Consider the following 24,695-nt stretch of genomic DNA (forward strand, 5'->3'; position numbering starts at 1 on the left):
GGCTTCTATTCAGTCACTCATCAGCCAGTTTGATGTGACAATAGAAGACAGCAAAAGGAAAGCTGAAGTTTTAAATTTTGCATTTACAAAATCATTCACAAAGGAAGATCATACAGTCATACCATGATCTGACCTCAAGCAGACTCCCATATGGATGACATAGAAACAGACATCCCTGCGATTGAGAAACAACTGACAGAGTTGAAAACAAATAAGTTGCCAGGTCTGGATGGTATCCTGATTTGGTTTTACAGCATGTGCTCTTTGGCATCGGTCCCTTATTTATCTTCCATTTGTCGCAAATATATTGTGCTGTCCAAATTCCCGAGTGGCTGGAAAAAGTACATGTCACTGCTCCATTTAAGAGTGGTGAAAGAAAGGACCCACAAAATTACAGGCCGTGCTTGCCTATGCCCCTTCATGATGCTGGCTGGCCTGTTCGTCGGCATGTTCTAAGGGCATAGGCATGTGTATGGATGCACGTGCATGGACCATTCTGTGTGTGTGTGTGTGTGTGTGTGTGTGTGTGTGTGTGTGTGTGTGTGTGTGAACATGTGCACCACATCCAAATTGAATAAATAGGTCTTCACATGCAAATTATTGGAACCACAAAACAGGGAGGATTTTGCAACTTAGCTAATGCTTTAAATTGAGTGAAAATGTTACACTCTAGCAAAAATAAAAATTTTGTGGTTTACAACTTATTTATACATAGTGTTTAAGAAGGAATAGTGCACATTTTAGGAGGTGGTAGAACAGACCAATAAAAATAAATTAACATTCCATATAACGAGACCACTTTTTCTCAGTACTGAGATACAGCTGGTTTCAGGAATAAGTTTTCATTTCCTGTATTAGTACTCCAGTTGCTGTGTGTTAAAAATCAACTATCACTTTTATTTTGAAGTTCAAGTTGTGAAATTGTGATTGAGTGATGTAACTGAACTTTTCAGCTGTGATTGTAATTGTGATTTGTTGGCTGATTCTACTATACTGTTTAAGCACACAGCACATATTTACAAATATTGAGCATGCTGATGAGGTATTTGTGTATGGGTTTTGAGAAAACTGTAGATGATTTCCTAACCACAGAGTACCAGATTCTGAAGTGCTGCCTCGTACTTTCACTAAACTGTGTGAGACTGATACACTGCCTAGCATTCATTATAATCTGAAGATGCAAATTAACAGAGTTTGGATGAAGTAGAAGACATTATTCAATCATTAGAATGTAGGCTTTCAACAAGCTCATGCAAAATTCCTGAACAGGTCTGTGATCCATGCACAAGAATGTTATATATGCACATCCTCCATCCTCATCATTTGCAGCAGATTCAGCACCCTTCAAGAAGGAGATGAAGGTACACAGTTGGAAGTTTGTTGTTGGTTAATTGTTATCTGGATTAATACTGTTTATTTATGAAGCCACTTTCACTCAAGACAATACCAAAAACACTTTCAATTTGCACTGGCAATCCAACAAAAACCTAGGTGCCTTCGTGGAGAGACATTTTCACAAAGATTTCTTTGTAATTGTGTGATGTGATATGACAGACAATCAGCTGATTGGGCCTGTTGTGTTACCACATCGTCTTACAGGGTCCCGTTATCTACACTTCCTATGAAACAAGCTTTCAGCATTACTGGAAGAGATTTCTTTGGTTACAATGGTGGATATATTCCTTTAACATGATGGAAACCCCGGCACATTCTAGTAATCAGCTGACACATCATCTCAACCTTTTATTCTCCAGCAGATGGATCAGCAAAAAAGATCACGTTTTTTGACCTCCAAGGTCCCCTGACCTAACCACTTTATATTTTTGCCTGTGGGAATAGTTGAAAAGTGAAACTTACAAGAAAAAGTAAGCACAAGATACAAACTGATCACTTGGATTTTGAATAAAAAGAACTGTGACTGCAAGAAAGTTCAACACACAGAGCGTAAAAACATTGAGTCACTTATTATCAAGAGAAAGGTGGGAAGAAGTTTCTCAATTGCATGACACCAACAAAAAGGTTGAACTGCATGACACCAACAAAAAGTTTGAACAGTTCTCTGACATTTTCAGCTATTATTTTGAAACAGCATTCCCTGTCAAAACATGGGTGGTACAGAACACAAATCTAAAAGCAAAGTCATAGGTAACTAGAGGCATAAAAGTCTTGAGCAACATAAAAAGAAAATTGTTCACTTATCAAAAGAACCACAACATATTCCCGCTCCTAGTTATATTACAATGTTTATTCAGGTGTATAGAAAAGTCATACGCCAGGCAAAAATAATGGCCAATGATAAGTTTATATCAGAGTCAGAAAACAAAAGCAAACTGGGAAGTAATAAAGCAGGAAGGAAATAGTAAAAATGAAAACATCGCCCTGAACTGAGATAACAAGATAATTACTGACCCCTGTAGACTGCAAATCTCTTCAGGCAGCACTATGAAGACAGTACAAAAAATCTAACAATTAATAATAAGAGAGACAGTCCAACAGAACAAAGTAAGTTCTTGCCTCCACTCAATATATCACTATGACACAACACCGAAGGAAATCATTCAGGTAACAAAAACCTTCAAAAAAAGTCCTCAGGAATAGATGGTATTCCAGACTTTGTCATAAAGGAATGTATTAAAAACATCACAACACCCCTTGCAGAGATAATCAACTCATCCTTCTTGACAGTCTTAAAATTGTCAAAGTGATCCCTATTCATAAAAATGTGACAAAAAAATTTAGAAAACTATATACCAATCTCATTATAATCAGTTTTTGCCAAAATCACTGAAAAAATCATGTGTAACAGATCAATAGAATTTCAGGATAAAAACAAAATTCTCACGAATGCCCAGCATGGTTTTCGGAAAAATAAATCTATGACTAGTGCCACATATAATTTTTTACAAAATGCTCTAGATACACTGGATAATAAACAAGATGCTGCTGGTGTTTTATTAGATCTCAGCAAAGCTTTTGACATCTTGGACCACAGAATCCTGTTGGAAAAACTCCAAAAATATTGCATTGGAGGCACCACATTAAAAATATTCTCCTCATCATGAGAATCTTCAAGAATATAGAGTGAGTCGAAGTACTGCTACATATCATGTGAAATCCAACTTGCAGTTTCCTCAGATGGCATTGATCAAGGCAATTGGTTAAATTCAGTATTTCTGGATTTCCAAAAGGGATCTGATTCAATGCCACATTTGCACTTATTATGAGATGTTCAACTGTTGGGGTACCAAGTGAAATTTGTGACCGGACTGAAGATTTTTAGGTAGGGAGGATGCTGTAAGTTATGTCACATCGAGAGTCCTTGACACAAGTAGAAATAAGTTTGGAAATGCTCCACGGAGGTGTGTTGGGAACCTTGCTGTTCATTTTGTATATTAATAACCTTGCAGACAATGTTAATAGTGCCCTCAAACTTTTGGCAGATGATGCAGTTGTCTATAATTAAGTACCGTCTGAACGAAGCAACACAAATACCCAGTCAGAGCTCGATAAGATTTCACAGTGGTGAAAATATTGGTAACTTGCTTTAAATGTTCAGAAATATAAAATTATGCACTTCAAAAAATTAAAAAACATTTAGTATCCTAAGACTATAATATCAGCGAGTCACAACTGGAATTGGTAAACTCATACAAATACCTGGGTGTAGCAATTTGTAGATATATGAAATCAATCAATCATATAATCTCAGTCATATGTAAAGCAGGTGGGAGAATGCAGTTCATTGGTAGAATACTAGGGGAAAGCAATAAGTCTACAAAGGAGATTACATAAAAAACTCTCATATGACCCATCCTAGAATGTTGCACAAGTGTCTTGGACCTGTACCAAATAGGACTAATGGGGGATATTGAATGGACACAAAGAACAGCCACAAGAATGGGCACACTTTTTTTCAACTCACATGAAAGTGTTACAGAACTGATCTGGGACACACTTGAAGATAAACGGAAACTATCCCACAAAAACCTATTTACAAAGTTTCTAGAACCAACTACTTTAGTTTTACTTTTATTACTATTATTATTATTATTATCATCATCAGCAGCAGCGTAATCACTCTTATTACCACTGTCTCATACTATCATACACTACTCATCTTGTCACCATGTATTATCAGTCTCTCGAAAACCCACACAACTTCAGCCTTCACGCTCTGCGACAGACAAGTCTGATGTTGAATCTTCTACTTCTACTGGCATCTCCATCCCACTTCCTACCTGCCTTTTACAGCTCTGTGCACTCTCTCCTCCCCTGCCCACTGCATTCCACAAGGCACTGGGTTATGACTCACCCCGGGACAGCTGTCCCTCCTACCTGCCATCAAATAGCAAAAATGACTCGGGATAGCTCTACTCTAAAGCTCGCTTACACAAATGTGCAGTCCTTACCAGCCCAGTAGACTGAGTTCAGATGCATACTTCACAACCTCGGTTATCATGTCACACTCTTGTCAGAGACATGACTGAAGCTGAGTATCCCCTCCAATTCTGTAAGCCTTGGTGGTCATATTTTTCTGAGACATGACCAATGTGACAGACAAGGGGGCAGTGTGACAGCATAATTACATATGCAGAATTTTGTTCCCCGAGGTCATGCTCATGTATAAAATTGAGAACAAACAGCCCAAATACATGTTTACTGAGATTAAACTGCTCAATAGGATGTGTGTCATCTGTGTAATATACAGCCCACCTAAAGTTGGACAGCTATCTAGCTTTGAATCTGCATTCTCAAGGCTTGACTCTTTGCACGAACAGCAATTGTAGCTGGAGACATCAACATGAATTTTCAAAACAACGGTCCTTCTGTGTCAAAATTCAATAGCATATATTCCTGTTAAAACTTTACATTAATTCCTTTTGGGCCAACTCGTCATACAGCAGACACTCATATGCGTATCTATATATTTCTTGCCAAATCTTCAGAGCAATTTGTACCAATTAGATTTCTGCACCTGGCTTGTCTGCTTGTATGTAATATCATGACTTACTCACTGCAATGCCCAAAGAACAAACCTCAAGTGATGACTTTTAGAGTTTTTAAGCTCTTGAATATGTCTGAGCTTAGCTGATGCCTGTGATATTTCTTGGCAGACATCAGCACGAAATAACTTCAACAAAAATAATGAATTATCCAATTTCACTGCAATTTATACGACAAACATGCTCCTCGAAGAAAAGTTAAGAGCGAGGAGAAAAACCGCACTGTGGCTTACGGCCCATCTTGAGCACATTTTGAGTGTCCAGAGATGCAACACACAGGACATACAAATGGAACCTGACATCTGACATTCATCTCACATACAAGCAACTACACAGATGAGTCGGTCAATCTGCTGGGAATGCAAGGCTAAGGTACGCCCAGGCGCTAACCGATGACTTTCAACGACCCGGTGTTCTACAGAAAAATCTACGAAGTCTACGAATAGGCAAACCCAAATCTGCAGCTGAACCTCTAGTTCTTATTGATGATCTAAATGAGTATTTCCCACGCTGATATCTTTACTCAACCAATGCAAAACGGCAGAAACCATCGATGCTCTTAAAATGTCAGTGGTTGGTACAAATGGAAATTTTTTTCTGCAGCCAGTAAACCCTAACATGGTCTGCAAGTCAATTGCAAGAATCCATTTGGCAGCTGGAGGGCACAATAATATAACAGTGGAAATGATCAATCTTCTTGTAGATCCTCTACTGCCCAAAACAACAGGCATTTTTAACCATTCTCTGACCTCCATCACCTTCCCAACAGCCTGGAAAATGGAACTCATAATGCATAAGGGACCTGCCAAACAGCCCTCCAACTGCAAACTAATTTTGATTCTACTAGCATTATCCAAGGCTTCAGAACACATAGTTCATAAACAGCTCACTAATTATTTAACAATATTATGAAAAGGATAGTTGCTACTCACCATATAGTGGAGATGATGAGTCGCAGATAGTTACAAATAAGAGACGTCAGAAAGTGAACTTTCAGCCAACAAGGCCTTCGTCGGGAATAGACAACATACACACACATACTCACATAGATGCAACTTGCACACATGAGTACAGTCTCTGACTGCTGTGGCCACACTGTGAGGGGCAGCGCATGATGGGAGAGGCAACTGGAGGGAGGGTGTAGGGAAGAGGCAGCGACGGGAGGGGGAGGGGAGTTACAGCAGGGTAGGGGTGGGGGACAGTAAAGAGATGATTGTGACTGTACAGGGACAAGAAGGAGAGAGGACAGGGCAGCTAGGTGCAGTCTGAAGGTTAGACAGAGGTTGGGAAAAGGTGGGAGGGGGGCGGGAGGGGGGGGGGGGGGGAGCAGGTAGTGGAAAAGGAGATGAGTAAAAAAAAACTGGAATGGGAACAGGGAAATGGCTAGGTGGGTAATGACAGTGACTAACAAAGATTGAGGCCAGGAGGCTAATGGGAATGTAGGATATACTGCACGGAGAGTTCACACCTGCCCAAATCAGAAAAGGTCGTGTTGGTGGGAACGATCCAAAAGGCACAGGCTGTGAAGCAGTCACTGAAATGAAGAACATCGTGTCGGGTGGCGTATTCGGCAATAGGGTAGTCCGGCTGTTTCGTGGCCACAGTTAGTTTGTGGACATTGTTGCAGAAAGCTTGTTGGTTCTCATGCCCACACAGAATGCAACACTGTGGTTGCAGCTTAGCTTACAGATCACATAACTGGTTTCATAGGTAGTCATGGCTTTGATGGGATAGGTGATGTTAGTGACCGGACTGGAGAGGATGGTGGTGGGAGAATGTATGGGACAGGTCTTGCATCTAGGTCTATTACAAGGATATGAGCCATGAGGCATGGGGTTGGGAGCAGGTGTTGTGTAGGGACGGATGAGGATTCTGTGTAGGTTTCTGTACACATTTGAGGGCATGACGAGAGGTAGTCAAAACCCTGATAGAGAATGTGATTCAGTTGCTCTAATCCTAGGTAGTACTGAGTCACAAGACTGGATACTGGAAGGATAAGGCACGGGATATCTGTTTTTGTACACGGTTAGGAGGATAATCGAGGTCTGCAAAGGCCTCAGTGAGGCCCTCGGTATATTTTGAAAGGGACCGCTCGTCACTGGAGATGCGGCACCACGGGTGGCTAGGCTGTACAGAAGGGGCTGCTTGGTATAGAAAGGACGGCAGCTGTCAGAGTGCAGGTATTGCTGGTGGCTGGTAGGTCTGATATGGACACAGATGCTGATGTAGCCATCGTTGAGGTGGAGATCAACAATGAGGAAAGTGGCTTGCTGAGTGGCACCAGGAGATGCGAATGTGCGAGAAGATGTTGAGGTTCTGTACGAATGTGGACAAGGTGTTCTCATCCTCAAACCAGATCACAAAGATTTCATCAATGAATATGAGCCATGTGAGGCGTTTGGGATTCTGGGTGTCTAGGAAGGATTACTCCAGATGGGTCACGAATAGACTGGCATAGGATAGTGCCATGCGGACGTACCCCAAATTCTTTGGTAAGTAACATCTTCAAAGGAGAAGTAATGGTGGGTGAGTATATAGTTGGCCATGACTACAAGGAAGGATGTTTAGAATCCATTAGGTGATGGGAAAGGCAGTGTTCAATAGTGGTAAGGTCATGGGCATTAGGGATGTTAAGTGTAAAGAGAGGTGGCATCAATAGTGACAAGCAGAGCACCATGTGGTAAAGGAATAGGAAGTGTGGAGAGTTGACAGGGAAGGAAATGGTTGGTGTCTTTTATACAGGTAGGTAGGTTGTGGTAGTAGGTTGAAGGTGTTGGTCTATGAGAGCAAAGATTTTCTCAGTGGGGGTGCAGCAACCAGCCACAATGGGGTGTCCTGGGTGGTTGGGTTTATGGACTTTAGGAAGCTTTCAGAAGGTAGGCATGCAAGAAGGGGTAGAGGTGAGGAGACAAAGATGCATTCCCGCAAGAGATTCTGTGATGGGCCTGAGGATTTGTGGAGAGACTAGAGATCCAGCTGGATTTCTGGAATGGCATCCCTGTGGCAGGGTGTGTAGGTGGATGAATGTGACAACTGGCAGAGTCCTTCTGCCACATAATCATTGCAGTTCAAAACATCAGTTGGTGGAGCCTCCGCCAGCAGGTAAGATCATAAGATCTGGATCAGTTTTTAGGTGGTGAATTGCAGTTCTTTCTGAAGATGCAAGGTTAGTTTGCATGCTGAGGGATTTGGGGAATGGTGGTGAGGCAAGGTTCAAAGTTAAGAAAGTCTGGAAAGTAAACACAAAATGATTTGGGGGCAGTGGGGATGGATCAAGGTTGGATGGAGGAATGAACTGCATCAGGCAGGGTTCAACATTGGTCTTTGGCTATTGGCGAGTTGGTGGCAAAAAAATGTTTCTACTGTACAGACCAGGAGAAGGAGAGAAGGTCTTTAACAAGGCCTGTATGACTGAATTTGAAGTAGGGAAAAAGGTGAGGCTTTGGAGAGGACCGATACTTCTGCAGGACTACAGCTTTCGGAGGAAAGGTTCACGACTGTGTTTTGGGTCTGTTTAGGTTCTGGATTCGGTGTGGTGTTGGGAGGAAGTTTTTGAGGTTGTGGTAAATGTAGTAGGCCTGCAACACAGGGTTTGTCAGCTATAAGGAGATGTGTGAGAGGTTAGGAGGCTGTTGTAGAGATGGTGAGTATGGCAGTCCAGGGTGGGAGTAGGAAGTGAACAGGAGGGAGAGTTTTTTAGGTGGCATTGAGCATGTTGCTCTAGTTCCTGGAAGGCAAGAGTTTCATTGTGTGATATGGGATCCAGGAATTTGGAATTACATAGTAGGAGAATTTTGTGGATGGAGATAAGGTTTGCACCTGATTGATATGGTTTTGCAGTCTATATTGGTGAGGCTTAAGGACTGGCAGAATCTGAACAGATGGAGGTCATTGTGGAAGGAAGAGGGGCAGCTGGGGTTGGGTAATTTGATGGTAACACCATTTGCAGGGATTCCATGAGCCAAGCAACAATGCAGGAACTGTTTGTAGGACTGGGTTCTGGCTAGAGATAAGGAAACTTTTCTGTATTGATGCAGATTGAAGGAACGAGGATCCACAGTGGTGGATAAAATCTATATGGTGAGTAGCAACTATCCTTTTCATAATATTCCTATATTCCATCCTGGATTTTCCATTGTTTCACTAATTATTTAACAGCAAATAACATTTTACATGACTAATAGTCCAGTTTCCAGCAAAACTGCAGATTGATGACTGCTTTTATAAAAGTGGAATATGAACTGAAACAAGTGATGGATACACAACAAGTGACTATTGTGTGATTTTTGGGTTTCCGCCAAGTTTTTGATATTGTTGACTTTGACATTCTACTAGTTAAAATCATAAGTCAAAATGTTTCTTCAAGTGCTGTACAGTGGTTCTACTCATATCTTACATCTCACCAACAGTGTGTAATGATCAAAACAAAAAAGTCACAGTGGAGGGATGTACTATCAAAAGTCCCACAAGGGTTAGTATTGAGCCCATTACACTTATCATTATACATTAATGATGTATCAACTATTCTCTCCCACTGCAAATATCACCTATATGCTGATGACATTCAGTTATACCTGCATGCAAGTCCAACATACCTGTGCATAGCCATCCAACATGTAAATGCCAATTTACCTGTCCTGTCAGTGTGGATGCAGTGTGTAAGTTTAAAACTTAACCCATCTAAAACACAAGCAACCTTAGTTGCTTACAAAAGACTTATTATGCTTTAGTTCAGAAAATTGCTTCCACCACTAATCCTAAATGGCATGGAAATAACCTTTTCTTCCTCTGCAAAGAACTTGGGGTTAATTATTGGCAGTCATTTAGACTGTACTGAATACACAATTGCAATCTGTAAGAAAGTGCCAGCACCATTTCACACACTACAGAAATATAAAGAAGTATTTCCTTTCAAGCTCAAGGGGAGTTAGAACGGAATTTTCTTTTCACATTTTCGGATTTTTATCTCATTCTAAAATTTGCAGTTTTCCTAATAAAATGATATACATACCACTTATAGACTCACATGGGAAGTATTATATTTTTTTTTAAAATATAATCTACAACAGTTGAAAATGTTAATATTTTTACATGCATTACTTCAAGATCTAATAAAATCAGTAATTTTTTATATAGGAGGCAGTGAATTGCTGTGTTATAAAGGTCATGTCCAGAAGAGGATGGGCACCAGGTTGAGGAAGCTGAAACAAAGTCTGAGAGACAATAAATTTTCTGATCCCAAAACCATAAGAGGCAGACTGACAGACAAAATGATAGATGAACTACAGCAGTATTATGGGATGAACATTAGATATAATACTGAGGATTTGTTGAAAATGAAGCAGGCAGTATGGGTTGCCTTCTTCCACAGACTGTCAACTAATGAAAAACCAGTACACCACCTTTCCCCTGATTCATTGTGCAATTACCACAATGCCCAGTACTCAAACAATTCATACAGCCATAAACATTCCATCCCAGCTGCAGTCGTGGATGTCATAAAACCTATTTACAGAGACCTGGCAAATCCTTAATTTCTGAAGAAGTGTCTCCATGGCGAGACTCAAAATTCCAATGAGTTGTTCAATAATCTTATAAGGAGTGGCTTACCAAAAAATGTTTTTGTTGGAATGAAGACACAAAAGAGAGGGGGGGGGGGGGGGTGTCAGTATTGCTGTAATTGCTTTTAATGACGGCAACATTGGTAGGGTCAGAGTGCTACAGCATATGGGAATCAATCCTGGAGCAAACTGCATCACAGAATGTGAACAGGCGGACAAGGTTCACATTGGTAAAGCAGAGTATGCAACACAGCTGGCCACTAAGGAGTCCAGAAAGAAGAAAAAACTTGGAAAAAGATCAAGAGGATGATATACAGTACAGTGCAGGGTGCTTCTGAGTGACTAAAATTAAAAAATTAAGCATATATTAAGTTCGTTACAGTCGTTTGAAACTTTAGAAGCTGTTTCTGAAAATTTACATTTTCTGTTGCATTTTTCCCTAAATTTCAGAAACCACTTCGAGTAGAGTATTCAAATTTTCAGGGAGTAGTAACATACATATCCTGAGTCTACTGAACTAAAAAAAGGACATAATGTTATGTATAATTAAAATTATTTAGGATAATGTATAAAAAAAAGTACACAAACTTTTAACCACGTGATTACAAAATTGTATTTCCGAAAGCAGTGGCTGAAATGCAATTACTGCAGTTCAGTAGACTCAGAACATACAGTTTAATGTCCTGTAAAAGTTTAATGTAAATGGCTACAGTGGTTCTTGAAATACAGGGAGGCCACGTCACTAAATTGAACATTGTCGGAATAGGGCATTACAACTCCCCTTAAAAAGAAGCTCACATAGATACTACTCCCAACATTTGACTATGTTAATGCCATTCTCCTACTGTTTCTGTGCTTGTGACTTATGATTTTTCAACCATATCACACCAGCCTACAAACAGTTATCATAGTTATGTTCTAATAACCACAGAGACTATCATATTCTATGTTTGCTCTATCATCTTTTCAATCACTGCGCTCCCTCTTATTTGTCTTCAACTCTTACTCTACTATCTAAACTGCACAGCAAAAATACTCATTCTTAACCAAGTAAAATTCTCTCTGTACCATCACATAGCTCTGTCTTGTTTTCTAAATCATTTCCGATATCAGGAACCCAACTTTGGAACAGTTTTCCTCAAAACACCAGAGAAATTAAATTCCTTCCACACTTCACCTATCAGAATAACCATCTCTTCTACAGTCTGTGAAGCTCATTCTCATCAGTCCCCCTCCCCCAGGACTTGTCCCTACCCCATGTTGGCAGAGTTCTCTGTTTACTTGCTGTTCTTTCCTAACTGCCACTGTCGGTATCATTTCAATCTTCTCCTCTTCCTTTATCCATTCCACTTTGGATAATACCAAACATGGCTTCAAATGTGCTAAAGTAATCTATACCATTCTAAAGGCTTCGTACTATAATAATAATAATAATAATAATAATAATAATAATAAAGGCTATTAAGTCCCTCCCCCCCATGAACCATGGACCTTGCCGTTGGTGGGGAGGCTTGCGTGCCTCAGCGATACAGATAGCCGTACCGTAGGTGCAACCACAACGGAGGGGTATCTGTTGAGAGGCCAGACAAACGTGTGGTTCCTGAAGAGGGGCAGCAGCCTTTTCAGTAGTTGCAAGGGCAACAGTCTGGATGATTGACTGATCTGGCCTTGTAACAATAACCGAAACGGCCTTGCCGTGCCAGTACTGCGAACGGCTGAAAGCAAGGGGAAACTACAGCCGTAATTTTTCCCGAGGGCATGCAGCTTTACTGTATGATTACATGATGATGGCGTCCTCTTGGGTAAAATATTCCGGAGGTAAAATAGTCCCCCATTCGGATCTCCGGGCGGGGACTACTCAAGAGGATGTCGTTATCAGGAGAAAGAAAACTGGCGTTCTACGGATCGGAGCGTGGAATGTCAGATCCCTTAATCGGGCAGGTAGGTTAGAAAATTTAAAAAGGGAAATGGATAGGTTGAAGTTAGATATTGTGGGAATTAGTGAAGTTCGGTGGCAGGAGGAACAAGACTTCTGGTCAGGTGACTACAGGGTTATAAACACAAAATCAAATAGGGGTAATGCAGGAGTAGGTTTAATAATGAATAGGAAAATAGGAATGCGGGTAAGCTACTACAAACAGCATAGTGAACGCATTATTGTGGCCAAGATAGATACGAAGCCCACACCTACTACAGTAGTACAAGTTTATATGCCAACTACCTCTGCAGATGACGAAGACATTGAAGAAATGTATGATGAAATAAAAGAAATTATTCAGATTGTGAAGGGAGACGAAAATTTAATAGTCATGGGTGACTGGAATTCGAGTGTAGGAAAAGGGAGAGAAGGAAACATAGTAGGTGAATATGGATTGGGGGACAGAAATGAAAGAGGAAGCCGCCTGGTAGAATTTTGCACAGAGCACAACATAATCATAACTAACACTTGGTTTAAGAATCATGAAAGAAGGTTGTATACATGGAAGAACCCTGGAGATACTAAAAGGTATCAGATAGATTATATAATGGTAAGACAGAGATTTAGGAACCAGGTTTTAAATTGTAAGACATTTCCAGGGGCAGATGTGGACTCTGACCACAATCTATTGGTTATGACCTGTAGATTAAAACTGAAGAAACTGCAAAAAGGTGGGAATTTAAGGAGATGGGACCTAGATAAACTGAAAGAACCAGAGGTGGTACAGAGATTCAGGGAGAGCATAAGGGAGCAATTGACAGGAATGGGGGAAATAAATACAGTAGAAGAAGAATGGGTAGCTTTGAGGGATGAAGTAGTGAAGGCAGCAGAGGATCAAGTAGGTAAAAAGACGAGGGCTAGTAGAAATCCTTGGGTAACAGAAGAAATATTGAATTTAATTGATGAAAGGAGAAAATATAAAAATGCAGTAAGTGAAACAGGCAAAAAGGAATACAAACGTCTCAAAAATGAGATCGACAGGAAGTGCAAAATGGCTAAGCAGGGATGGCTAGAGGACAAATGTAAGGATGTAGAGGCCTATCTCACTAGGGGTAAGATAGATACCGCCTACAGGAAAATTAAAGAGACCTTTGGAGATAAGAGAATGACTTGTATGAATATCAAGAGCTCAGATGGAAACCCAGTTCTAAGCAAAGAAGGGAAAGCAGAAAGGTGGAAGGAGTATATAGAGGGTCTATACAAGGGCGATGTACTTGAGGACAATATTATGGAAATGGAAGAGGATGTAGATGAAGACGAAATGGGAGATATGATACTGCGTGAAGAGTTTGACAGAGCACTGAAAGACCTGAGTCGAAACAAAGCCCCCGGAGTAGACAATATTCCATTGGAACTACTGATGGCCGTGGGAGAGCCAGTCCTGACAAAACTCTACCATCTGGTGAGGAAGATGTATGAGACAGGCGAAATACCCTCAGACTTCAAGAAGAATATAATAATTCCAATCCCAAAGAAAGCAGGTGTTGACAGATGTGAAAATTACCGAACTATCAGCTTAATAAGTCACAGCTGCAAAATACTAACACGAATTCTTTACAGACGAATGGAAAAACTAGTAGAAGCCAACCTCGGGGAAGATCAGTTTGGATTCCGTAGAAACACTGGAACACGTGAGGCAATACTGACCTTACGACTTATCTTAGAAGAAAGATTAAGGAAAGGCAAACCTACGTTTCTAGCATTTGTAGACTTAGAGAAAGCTTTTGACAATGTTGACTGGAATACTCTCTTTCAAATTCTAAAGGTGGCAGGGGTAAAATACAGGGAGCGAAAGGCTATTTACAATTTGTACAGAAACCAGATGGCAGTTATAAGAGTCGAGGGACATGAAAGGGAAGCAGTGGTTGGGAAGGGAGTAAGACAGGGTTGTAGCCTCTCCCCGATGTTGTTCAATCTGTATATTGAGCAAGCAGTAAAGGAAACAAAAGAAAAATTCGGAGTAGGTATTAAAATTCATGGAGAAGAAATAAAAACTTTGAGGTTCGCCGATGACATTGTAATTCTGTCCGAGACAGCAAAGGACTTGGAAGAGCAGTTGAATGGAATGAACAGTGTCTTGAAAGAAGGATATAAGATGAACATCAACAAAAGCAAAACAAGGATAATGGAATGTAGCCTAATTAAGTCAAGTGATGCTGAGGGAATTAGATTAGGAAATGAGGCACTTAAAGTAGTAAAGGAGTTTTGCTATTTGGGGAGCAAAATAACTGATAATGGTCGAAGTAGAGAGGATATAAAATGTAGGCTGGCAATGGCAAGGAAAGCGTTTCTGAAGAAGAGAAATTTGTTAACATCCAGTATTGATTTAAGTGTCAGGAAGTCATTTCTGAAAGTATTCGTATGGAGTGTAGCCATGTATGGAAGTGAAACATGGACGATAAATAGTTTGGACAAGAAGAGAATAGAAGCTTTCGAAATGTGGTGCTACAGAAGAATGCTGAAGATTAGATGGGTAGATCACATAACTAATGAGGAAGTATTGAATAGGATTGGGGAGAAGAGAAGTTTGTGGCACAACTTGACCAGAAGAAGGGATCGGTTGGTAGGACATGTTCTGAGGCATCAAGGGATCACCAATTTAGTATTGGAGGGCAGCGTGGAGGGTAAAAATCGTAGAGGGAGACCAAGAGATGAATACACTAAGCAGATTCAGAAGGATGTAGGTTGCAGTAGGTACTGGGAGATGAAAAAGCTTGCACAGGATAGAGTAGCATGGAGAGCTGCATCAAACCAGTCTCAGGACTGAAGACCACAACAACAACAACATTAAGTCCCTAACATAGTCAGACTAAATAAGCAATAAATAAATAAATAAACAAATAAATAAACTTTAAGTAATGAATCTAGGAATATGTTACAACACCCTGAGTATCAGGACTGTAAAGACAAGATCAGACTAATTACAGCATGCACAGAGGCATTGAAGGCATCATTCTTCCCACAGTCCAAATACGAAGGGAAATGGAGAAAGTCTCAACAACTGGTACGTTGGAACGTACCCTATGCCACACACTACACAGTGGTTTGAAGAGTATAAATGTAGTTGCAGATGTACATGAAATATTCTAAAATATTAGTAGACAATTCAAGGTGAAAAGTGTATCATTGAATTTTGACAGGAGTCAATACATATTGCTCATAACATTTTACAGAACCTCAAATAGCTATGACTATAATCTGTCCAAATAATAAAATTCAACAAGTAGAAAGCATTCAGTTTTTGAGACAGGAAAGAGATCATTATTTGGACTGGAAAACCCACATCTTAGACTTTACAAAGTGTCCTATTTTATGATTTGCAGTATGCACATTATTATGCATACTTCTGTTCAATAAAAAGTTTTAGAATATTATCTGAGAAATATCATATATACACAGGAATAACATTTTCAGAATATGGAAATGGTTTTCAAGAATTATATCTTGGGATAACACTACAATATTCAGCAGAGATGTTTAAAAAAGCTTGAAGAATTTTCTGAACTGAATTTTTCTTGTTTAAGAAGCTCATCAATGTTTTCAAGACAGAGACATAAACATTAAGGTCCTTCGTTGTTATCAATATTACTCTCTTCACATTTTTAATGTTAGTTAAAATGTTGTATAAGTATACAGATACACATTAATGATATGAATAAAATAGAAAGAAACATTCCACATGGGAAAAATATACAGGGCTATTACAAATGATTGAAGTGATTTCATAAATTCACTGTAGCTCCATTCATTGACATATGGTCACGACACACTACAGATACGTAGAAAAACTCATAAAGTTTTGTTCGGCTGAAGCCGCACTTCAGGTTTCTGCCGTCAGAGCGCTCAAGAGCGCAGTGAGACAAAATGGCGACAGGAGCCGAGAAAGCGTATGTCGTGCTTGAAATGCACTCACATCAGTCAGTCATAACAGTGCAACGACACTTCAGGACGAAGGTCAACAAAGATCCATCAACTGCTAACTCCATTCGGCGATGGTATGGGCAGTTTAAAGCTTCTGGATGCCTCTGTAAGGGGAAATCAACGGGTCGGCCTGCAGTGAGCGAAGAAACGGTTGAACGCGTGCGGGCAAGTTTCACGTGTAGCCCGCGGAAGTCGACGAATAAAGCAAGCAGGGAGCTAAACGTACCACAGGATGGTGCTCCACCGCACTTCCATCATAATGTTCGGCATTTCTTAAATAGGAGATTGGAAAACCAATGGATCGGTCGTGGTGAAGATCATGATCAGCAATTCATGTCATGGCCTCCACGCTCTACCGACTTAACCCCATGCGATTTCTTTCTGTGGGGTTATGTGAAAGATTCAGTGTTTAAACCTCCTCTACCAAGAAACGTGCCAGAACTGCGAGCTCGCATCAACGATGCTTTCGAACTCATTGATGGGGACATGCTGCGCCAAGTGTGGGGGGAACTTGATTATCGGCTTGAGGTCTGCCGAATCACTAAAGGGGCACATATCGAACATTTGTGAATGCCTAAAAAAACTTTTTGAGTTTTTGTATGTGTGTGCAAAGCATTGTGAAAATATCTCAAATAATAAAGTTATTGTAGAGCTGTGAAATCGCTTCAATCATTTGTAATAACCCTGTATTAAAAACAAAGATTCTGTGACTTACCGAACGGGAAAGCGCTGGTAGATAGACACAATAAAAAAGCACACAAACACACATACAATATTTCAAGCTTTTGCAACCCACGGTTGCTTCATCAGGAAAGAGGGAAGGAGAGGGAAAGACGAAAGGATGTGAGTTTTAAGGGAGAGGGTAAGGAGTCATTCCAATCCCGGGAGCGGAAAGACTTACCTTATGGGGAAAAAAGGACAGGTATACACTCGCGCACACACACACATATCCATCCACACATATACAGACACAAGCAGACATATTTAAAGGTCTTTAAATATGTCTGCTTGTGTCTGTATATGTGTGGATGGATATGTGTGTGTGTGTGCGCGCGCGAGTGTATACCTGACCTTTTTTCCCCCTAAGGTAATTCTTTCCACTCCCAGGATTGGAATGACTCCTTACCCTCTCCCTTAAAACCCATATCCTTTCGTCTTTCCCTCTCCTTCCCTCTTTCCTGATGAAGCAATCGTGGGTTGTGAAAGCTTGAAATTTTGTGTGTGTGTTTGTGTTTTTCATTGTGTCTATCTACCAGTGCTTTCCCGTTCGGTAAGTCACAGAATCTTTGTTTTTAATATATACAGATACACACATTTTTAACAGCTTGTTAAAGCATATTATCTGCCTTGTGAGAAATACAGTGGTGTTTAATTTTTTATTCATCATTCCTGTCTACTCCACAAAAAAGCACCTTCACGTTGATCCTTACAACGATTATAAATTGGATTAACATTTAATAACAGAATTTTTTATTAAGATTCATATTAATACTTTCATATTATACTATATTTCAGATTATTTCGTTTGTTTCATTTGACTGTGTGGTACAAGTTGTCTTCTTTGTTTTTCAGCATCTTTTCTCTGCAATCGCAGTTATATAACTTACACAGATTTTTTTAAAAAAATACCGTCTTTCGTGGCCATAACAAAGTATCATAAGGACTAAACATGTCTTGCTTTATCTTAAAACATCTTTGGTGGTCACTGTAACAAAATAATTTTCCTTACAGTTTTGGTATGCTAAGACCATGAACAGTTCCCATGCATCACCACACTGCCATAAACAATATTAATTATTATCACTGCTTGTGGTTTTTTGGTATCAGGACTCATCAACACTAAATATATTCACATTTTTGTGTTGTGAAGAACCATTTCCATCACACCACCTCATGCACTTTTTTTTTTAGTATGTGGTATGCATTTGTCTTTTGTTTATTTTTGGTGATAGCTTGAGCTTCTGCTATCTCCCCCCCCCCCCCCTTTCTCTCTCTCTCTCTCTCTCTCTCTCTCTGTGTGTGTGTGTGTGTGTGTGTGTGTGTGTGTGTGTGTGTGTGTGTGTTTTTTGTAACTTACTGCTTTACTGTGGTATATTGTGTGTGATCTAGGGTGGGGATATTGCCCAGTTTCTGTAACGCTACTTTGTGGTGCCTAGGGGGGTTGTAACGCTACTTTGTGGTGCCTAGGGGGGTTGTTCTTTATCTACTATATGTTTTATTAGTGTGGTAGCTGATGTTCGTTCAATTGTTGATTAAGTGTTTCTTTTCTATTATTGACTTTTGGATGTAGAAGTTCTCTTTTAGGTTTAGGAGATGTTTCTTATTACAGTAGCTGACTATTTTCATAACTGTTCCTATTTTGGTAGGGAGGTGTTTTTCTTATCAGAGGTGTTCCACAAATGTTGAATGACTGGTACTATATTTCCATGCACTTTTATGCTCTTTATATATTACTTCAAAATTTACGCTGGTCTGCTACAAGTACAGAGCATTACAGCTGTTACAGTGGAGCTGGCAGATGTCAGACCTTTGGTACACATCAGTGTCGTCTTCCTTCTTTAGACATTTTTGTACAGAGTTCTTGCTTTGGTAAACTTTTTATTCCTTGTTTCTTGCGGATGCTCCCAAAACTGTGTGTCAATTTGTTTCTGTATGTGAGTGTGTAGTACTAGCTGGGCTGTTGAACTTCTGTTTTGTGGCCTTGTTGTGCAGCAGTGGTATTATTGGTTGGTTGGTTGGTTGGTTGGTTGGTGTGTGTGTGTGTGTGTGTGTGTGTGTGTGTGTGTGTGTGTGTGTGTGTGTGTGTGGTGGATATTCTAACTCTTTGGATATTTTTTCTAACTAGAGATTCTTTACATTCATTATTCTTGCTATCTGAATTATTATGTCATGCCTGTTATTATTGTTGTGTTTGTCAAGTGGTACTGTGGTTAGCCTGTGGAGCTTATATCTGAAAGCTGATTTTTTTGGACCTGTTGGTGGTTAGATGACTGGTATACTACTGTGTCTGATGTGTTTTTCCTGTAAATGCTGAAGGAGTGTTGGTTATTTTCTTTGTGATGGATATATCTAGGAATTCTATTTGGCTGGATTGTTCGTTCTCTAAAGTGAAATTTATTTTTCTGTGTTGTGTGTTTAACTACGAATGTGTGTAGTTGATCTATCTTATTCTCTGGTTCACTACCAAGCAGAGGATGTCATCCATTTTTCTCTGCCAGTACTGTATTAAGCGTGCACTTATATCTGTTGTGTGTGCCTCACTGTAATTATTTAGGTATTGTTCTGTTATCTTCATTGTTTCTTTGACTGGGACTGTTGAGCATATGTTTTCCACATCAAATAAGACCAACATAGCTGTACCCAGGACACACAAGTCTTTTTTGTGGCTTATTAGTTCATCTCGGCTCTGTCATTTTGTGTTTCATATAGCTATGTGAGTACATTTAACATGTCTGGTGTGGATGAATGTGGGTGCCTTCCCACAATTTATGACTGGTCTTATGGGAGTATTTACTTTATGAACCTTGGGTTAGCTCTGGAGTTTTGGAGCACTAGGTTTCATACGTGAGATTTTTATCTGTCATAAAGTGTGTAATTTACAGTCTTTAGAATATTTTTCATTTTTGTTGGAATCTGTTTATGGGGTCTGATTTTAGTTTTGTTATTTAATTCTGTGGTATAAATTCTTGTGTCTTGTGTATTCACAAGAATCACTGTGTTCCCCTGTCTGCCTAAGTTGTTGTTGTTGTTGTTGTGGTCTTCTGTCCTGAGACTGGTTTGATGCAGCTCTCCATGCTACTCTATCCTGTGCAAGCTTCTTCATCTCCCAGTACCTACTGCAACCTACACCCTTCTGAATCTGCTTAGTGTATTCATCTCTCAGAACATGTCCTACCAACCGGTCCCTTCTTCTTGTCAAGTTGTGCCACAAACTCCTGTCTCCCCAATTCTATTCAATACCTCCTCATTAGTTATGTGATCTACCCATCTAATCTTCAGCATTCTTCTGTAGCACAACATTTTGAAAGCTTCTATTCTCTTCTTGTCTAAACTATTTATCGTCCATGTTTCACTTCCATACATGGCTACACTCCATACAAATACCTTCAGAAGTGATTTCCTGACACTTAAATCTATACTCGATGTTAACAAATTTCTCTTCTTCAGAAATGCTTTCCTTGCCATTGCCAGTCTACATTTTATATCCTCTCTACTTCGACCATCATCAGTTATATTGATCCCCAAATATCAAAACTCCATTACTACTTTAAGTGTCTCATTCCCTAATCTAATTCCCTCAGCATCAACCGAGTTAACTCGAGTACATTCCATTATCCTCGTTTTGCTTTTGTTGATGTTCATCTTATATCCTCCTTTCAAGACACTGTCCATTCCGTTCAACTGCTCTTCCAAGTCCTTTGCTGTCTCTGACAGAATTACGACGTCATCGGCGAACCCCAAAGTTTTTATTTCTTCTCCGTGGATTTTAATACCTACTCCGAATGCCTAAGTTATGATTATGTTTTCTATGTGTAGTTTTTCTCTGAGGGATTTCAGAGTTTTAGCTTCTGTGATTATCTCTCATTTTAGTGTGTCCACGTCTTGTATCTATCATGCTTTTGATTTGTTTGCCTATTAATTATCTTGTCAAGCTTATGTTCACAGTGCTTGTGTCCTCTTTTTGTTCTCAAATTTCACGATCAAATTTTCTACATAACATTCATTTACTTTTGTGTTTACACTGTGTTTTAAACCTTTCTGCACTAGCTGTGTTTCTTCATCCTTAAGTTTGTTGTCTGCGTGGTCTATATGGCATGAGTAGAATTAATGTGTGTGTCTCCACTTATTTGGTGTGTTTGACGTATTTGTTTGCCCATAAGTATCTTTTGTTTCTTAAACTGACTTTGCTTTAACTGCTCTATGACTTACACATGTGCTCTTCAAGTTTGTCTAATATATATCAGGGGATGGTGCTGTTATTTATAGTGTCAGTTAAGTGCAAGCATGTTTCATACAATTTATGTTTCACCTCATGGTTTTTTGTGTACTGTTTTCTTATTTCACTTGCAGGCTGGCATTTTTGAGCTAATGACTTTGCTCTTTGAGTTGCATGTGAACTTTTCTGATAATTACATCACCATATTTAGATAACAGGTTATTAAATTTACAGTGTTTAGTATTGAAATGAATTGCATCTTTTTGTCCCTCATCTCAAATACTTCGGAGCAATGTATGGAGTACAGTTCATGTACCGTAATATAAATCACTTTGCAACCACAAGAAGTCACATCATCAATCACTCTTTCAGTATTATGTTCACCAATAAAATAGAAGAAACATTTGCAACCATGATACATTTAATGTAGCTTGTAGTTTAAACAATGATGTTCACAGATAATAAACAGAAGTAATAAAGTTGTACAAAAAAATAAGATATTCATGCACAAAATTTCCAAGTAATGTTCAATTTTGTATGATCATTTAGCATAAGATAATTAATAACTATTTAGTAAATGTTGTCAGGGTTTTAATAACGGATACAAATGTTCATAGCCTAATTTTACACTCTAGTTTGAACTGAATGTTGTTACACTTGTAATTTAAAAAGTTGCATTTATAGCAGTGTGAAATTATCTTGTTTTAGACTACTTGCACTGTCATTAAAACAATATATTTTATGTACCTGCCTGGGAACTCTTTCTGTTCAGAATTGGACTTGCAGGCAAACCACTTCCAATATTGCGAATAAGATTCTTAAGAGTTTTACTTTGACTCTCTCCTGAGTTCAGTGTTTCTCTGGAATTAAAGTGTTTCAGATATTAAAACAGTAATTTCTGAAACATCATTTATATAATATAAATCCCCTAATACAAAGTGTTGCATATGATGCAATAGAAAAATATATCACAAAACTGATCACAAAATTTTGTAATGTTTCTAGTTCTGCACATTCACAAAGATATCTTTATTTATCTGATAATTATGATGAAATATGTCTGCAAAATTTCGCTCCGATTTTCAATTATTTGACATTTATTCTGGATATACAATGACTAAGAGCAGTCCTGTGCTATCCCAACCACTAGAGAGAGAGAGAAGATGGGAGGGACAGAGAAGAGGGGGGCAGAAGTGGATGCTGAAGGGGGGGGGGGGGGCAGACGCAGAAGACGTGGGGGGGTCCGATGCAAAAGAGGCGGGGCGGGGGTCCGACGCAGAAGAGGGGGGGCGCGGGTCAGACGCAGAAGAGGGAGGGCGCGGGTCCGAAGCAGAAGAGGGGGGGCGCGGGGTCCGACGCAGAAGAGGGGGGGCGCGGGTCCGACGCAGAAGAGGGGGGGCGCGGGTCCGACGCAGAATAGGGGCGGCGCGGGTCCGACGCAGAAGAGGGGGGGCGCGGGTCCGACGCAGAAGAGGGGGGGCGCGGGTCCGACGCAGAATAGGGGGGGCGCGGGTCCGACGCAGAATAGGGGGGGCGCGGGTCCGACGCAGAAGAGGGGGGGCGCGGGTCCGACGCAGAAGAGGGGGGGCGCGGGTCCGACGCAGAAGAGGGGGGGGGGGGGCGCGGGACCGACGCAGAAGAGGGGGGGGGGCGCGGGTCCGACGCAGAAGAGGGGGGGGGGGGGCGCGAGTCCGACGCAGAAGAGGGGGGGGGGGGGGTGCGAGTCCGACGCAGAAGAGGGGGGGCGAGGGTCCCACGCAGAAGAGGGGGGCGCGGGTCCCACGCAGAAGAGGGGGGTCGCGGGTCCCACGCAGAAGAGGGGGGTCGCGAGTCCGACGCAGAAGAGGGGGGGGCGCGGGTCTGAAGCAGAAGAGGGGGGGCGCGGGTCCGACGCAGAAGAGGGGGGGCGCGGGTCCGACGCAGAAGAGGGGGGGCGAGGGTCCCACGCAGAAGAGGGGGGGCGCGGGTCCCACGCAGAAGAGGGGGGTCGCGGGTCCGACGCAGAAGAGGGGGGTCGCGAGTCCGACGCAGAAGAGGGGGGGCGCGGGTCTGACGCAGAAGAGGGGGGGCGCGGGTCCGACGCAGAAGAGAGGGGCGGGGGTCCGACGCAGAAGAGAGGGGCGGGGGTCCGACGCAGAAGAGAGGGGGGCGGGGGTCCGACGCAGAAGAGGGGGGGCACGGGTCCGACGCAGAAGAGGGGGGGCGCGAGTCCGACGCAGAAGAGGGGGGGGGCGCGAGTCCGACGCAGAAGAGGGGGGGGCGCGAGTCCGACGCAGAAGAGGGGGGGCGCGGGTCCGACGCAGAAGACGGGGGGCGCGGGTCCGACGCAGAAGAGAGGGGCGCGGGACCGACGCAGAAGAGGGGGGGTGCGGGTCCGACGCAGAAGAGGGGGGGGGGCGGGTCCGACGCAGAAGAGGGGGGGGGGGGCGGGTCCGACGCAGAAGAGGGGGGTCGCGGGTACGACGCAGAAGAGGGGGGGCGCGGGTACGACGCAGAAGAGGGGGGGCACGGGTCCGTCGCAGAAGAGGGGGGTGCGGGTCCGTCGCAGAAGAGGGGGGGCGCGGGTCCGACGCAGAAGAGAGGGGCGGGGGTCCGACGCAGAAGAGAGGGGGCGGGGGTCCGACGCAGAAGAGAGGGGGCGGGGGTCCGACGCAGAAGAGAGGGGGCGGGGGTCCGACGCAGAAGAGAGGGGGCGGGAGTCCGACGCAGAAGAGAGGGGGCGGGGATCCGACGCAGAAGAGTGGGGGGTCCGACACAGAAGAGAGGAGGCGGGGGTCCGACTCAGAAGAGTGGGGGTCAGACGCAGAAGAGTGGGGGGTTCGACGCAGAAGAAGGTGGGGGGGTTCGACGCAGAAGAAGGTGGGGGGGGTTCGACGCAGAAGAAGGTGGGGGGGTTCGACGCAGAAGAGGGTGGGGGGGTTCGACGCAGAAGAGGGTGGGGGGGTCTGACGCAGAAGAGGGTCGGGGGGTCCGACGCAGAAGGGGGGGGGTTCCCACGCAGAAGAGGGTGGGGGGTTCCGATGCAGAAGAGGGTGGGGGGGTTCCGACTCAGAAGAGGGGGGGGTGTCCGACGCAGAAGAGGGGGGTGTCCGATGCAGAAGAGGGGGGGTGTCCGACGCAGAAAAGGGGGGGTGTCCGACGCAGAAGAGGGGGGGGTGTCCGACGCAGAAGAGGGGGGGTACGCAGAAGAGGGGAGGCCAACACAGAAGAGGGGGTGCGGACGGGGGGCGGGCGCAGAAGAGGGGGGCTGGCGCATAAGAGGGGGGGAGGGTGCAGAAGAGGGGGGGCGGGCGCAT

At 42.3% G+C, this 24,695-nt stretch overlaps 1 protein-coding gene across 2 annotated transcripts in view; it reads right to left on the minus strand.

Moving 5' to 3' along the window:
• The window catches only part of LOC124789898 (WD repeat-containing protein 91-like), a 216,886-nt gene that overhangs the window by 132,469 nt on the left and 59,722 nt on the right, over nucleotides 1-24,695 (minus strand). For both annotated transcript variants that reach the window (XM_047257417.1, XM_047257416.1), the window contains exon 6: nucleotides 22,147-22,259. In XM_047257417.1, coding sequence (XP_047113373.1) covers nucleotides 22,147-22,259 — 113 coding nt within the window. The remainder of the gene's footprint in view (nucleotides 1-22,146; nucleotides 22,260-24,695) is intronic.

The sequence above is a fragment of the Schistocerca piceifrons genome, chromosome 3 (genome assembly GCF_021461385.2).
Source record: "Schistocerca piceifrons isolate TAMUIC-IGC-003096 chromosome 3, iqSchPice1.1, whole genome shotgun sequence".
In the NCBI taxonomy this organism is placed as follows: Eukaryota; Metazoa; Arthropoda; class Insecta; order Orthoptera; family Acrididae; genus Schistocerca; species Schistocerca piceifrons.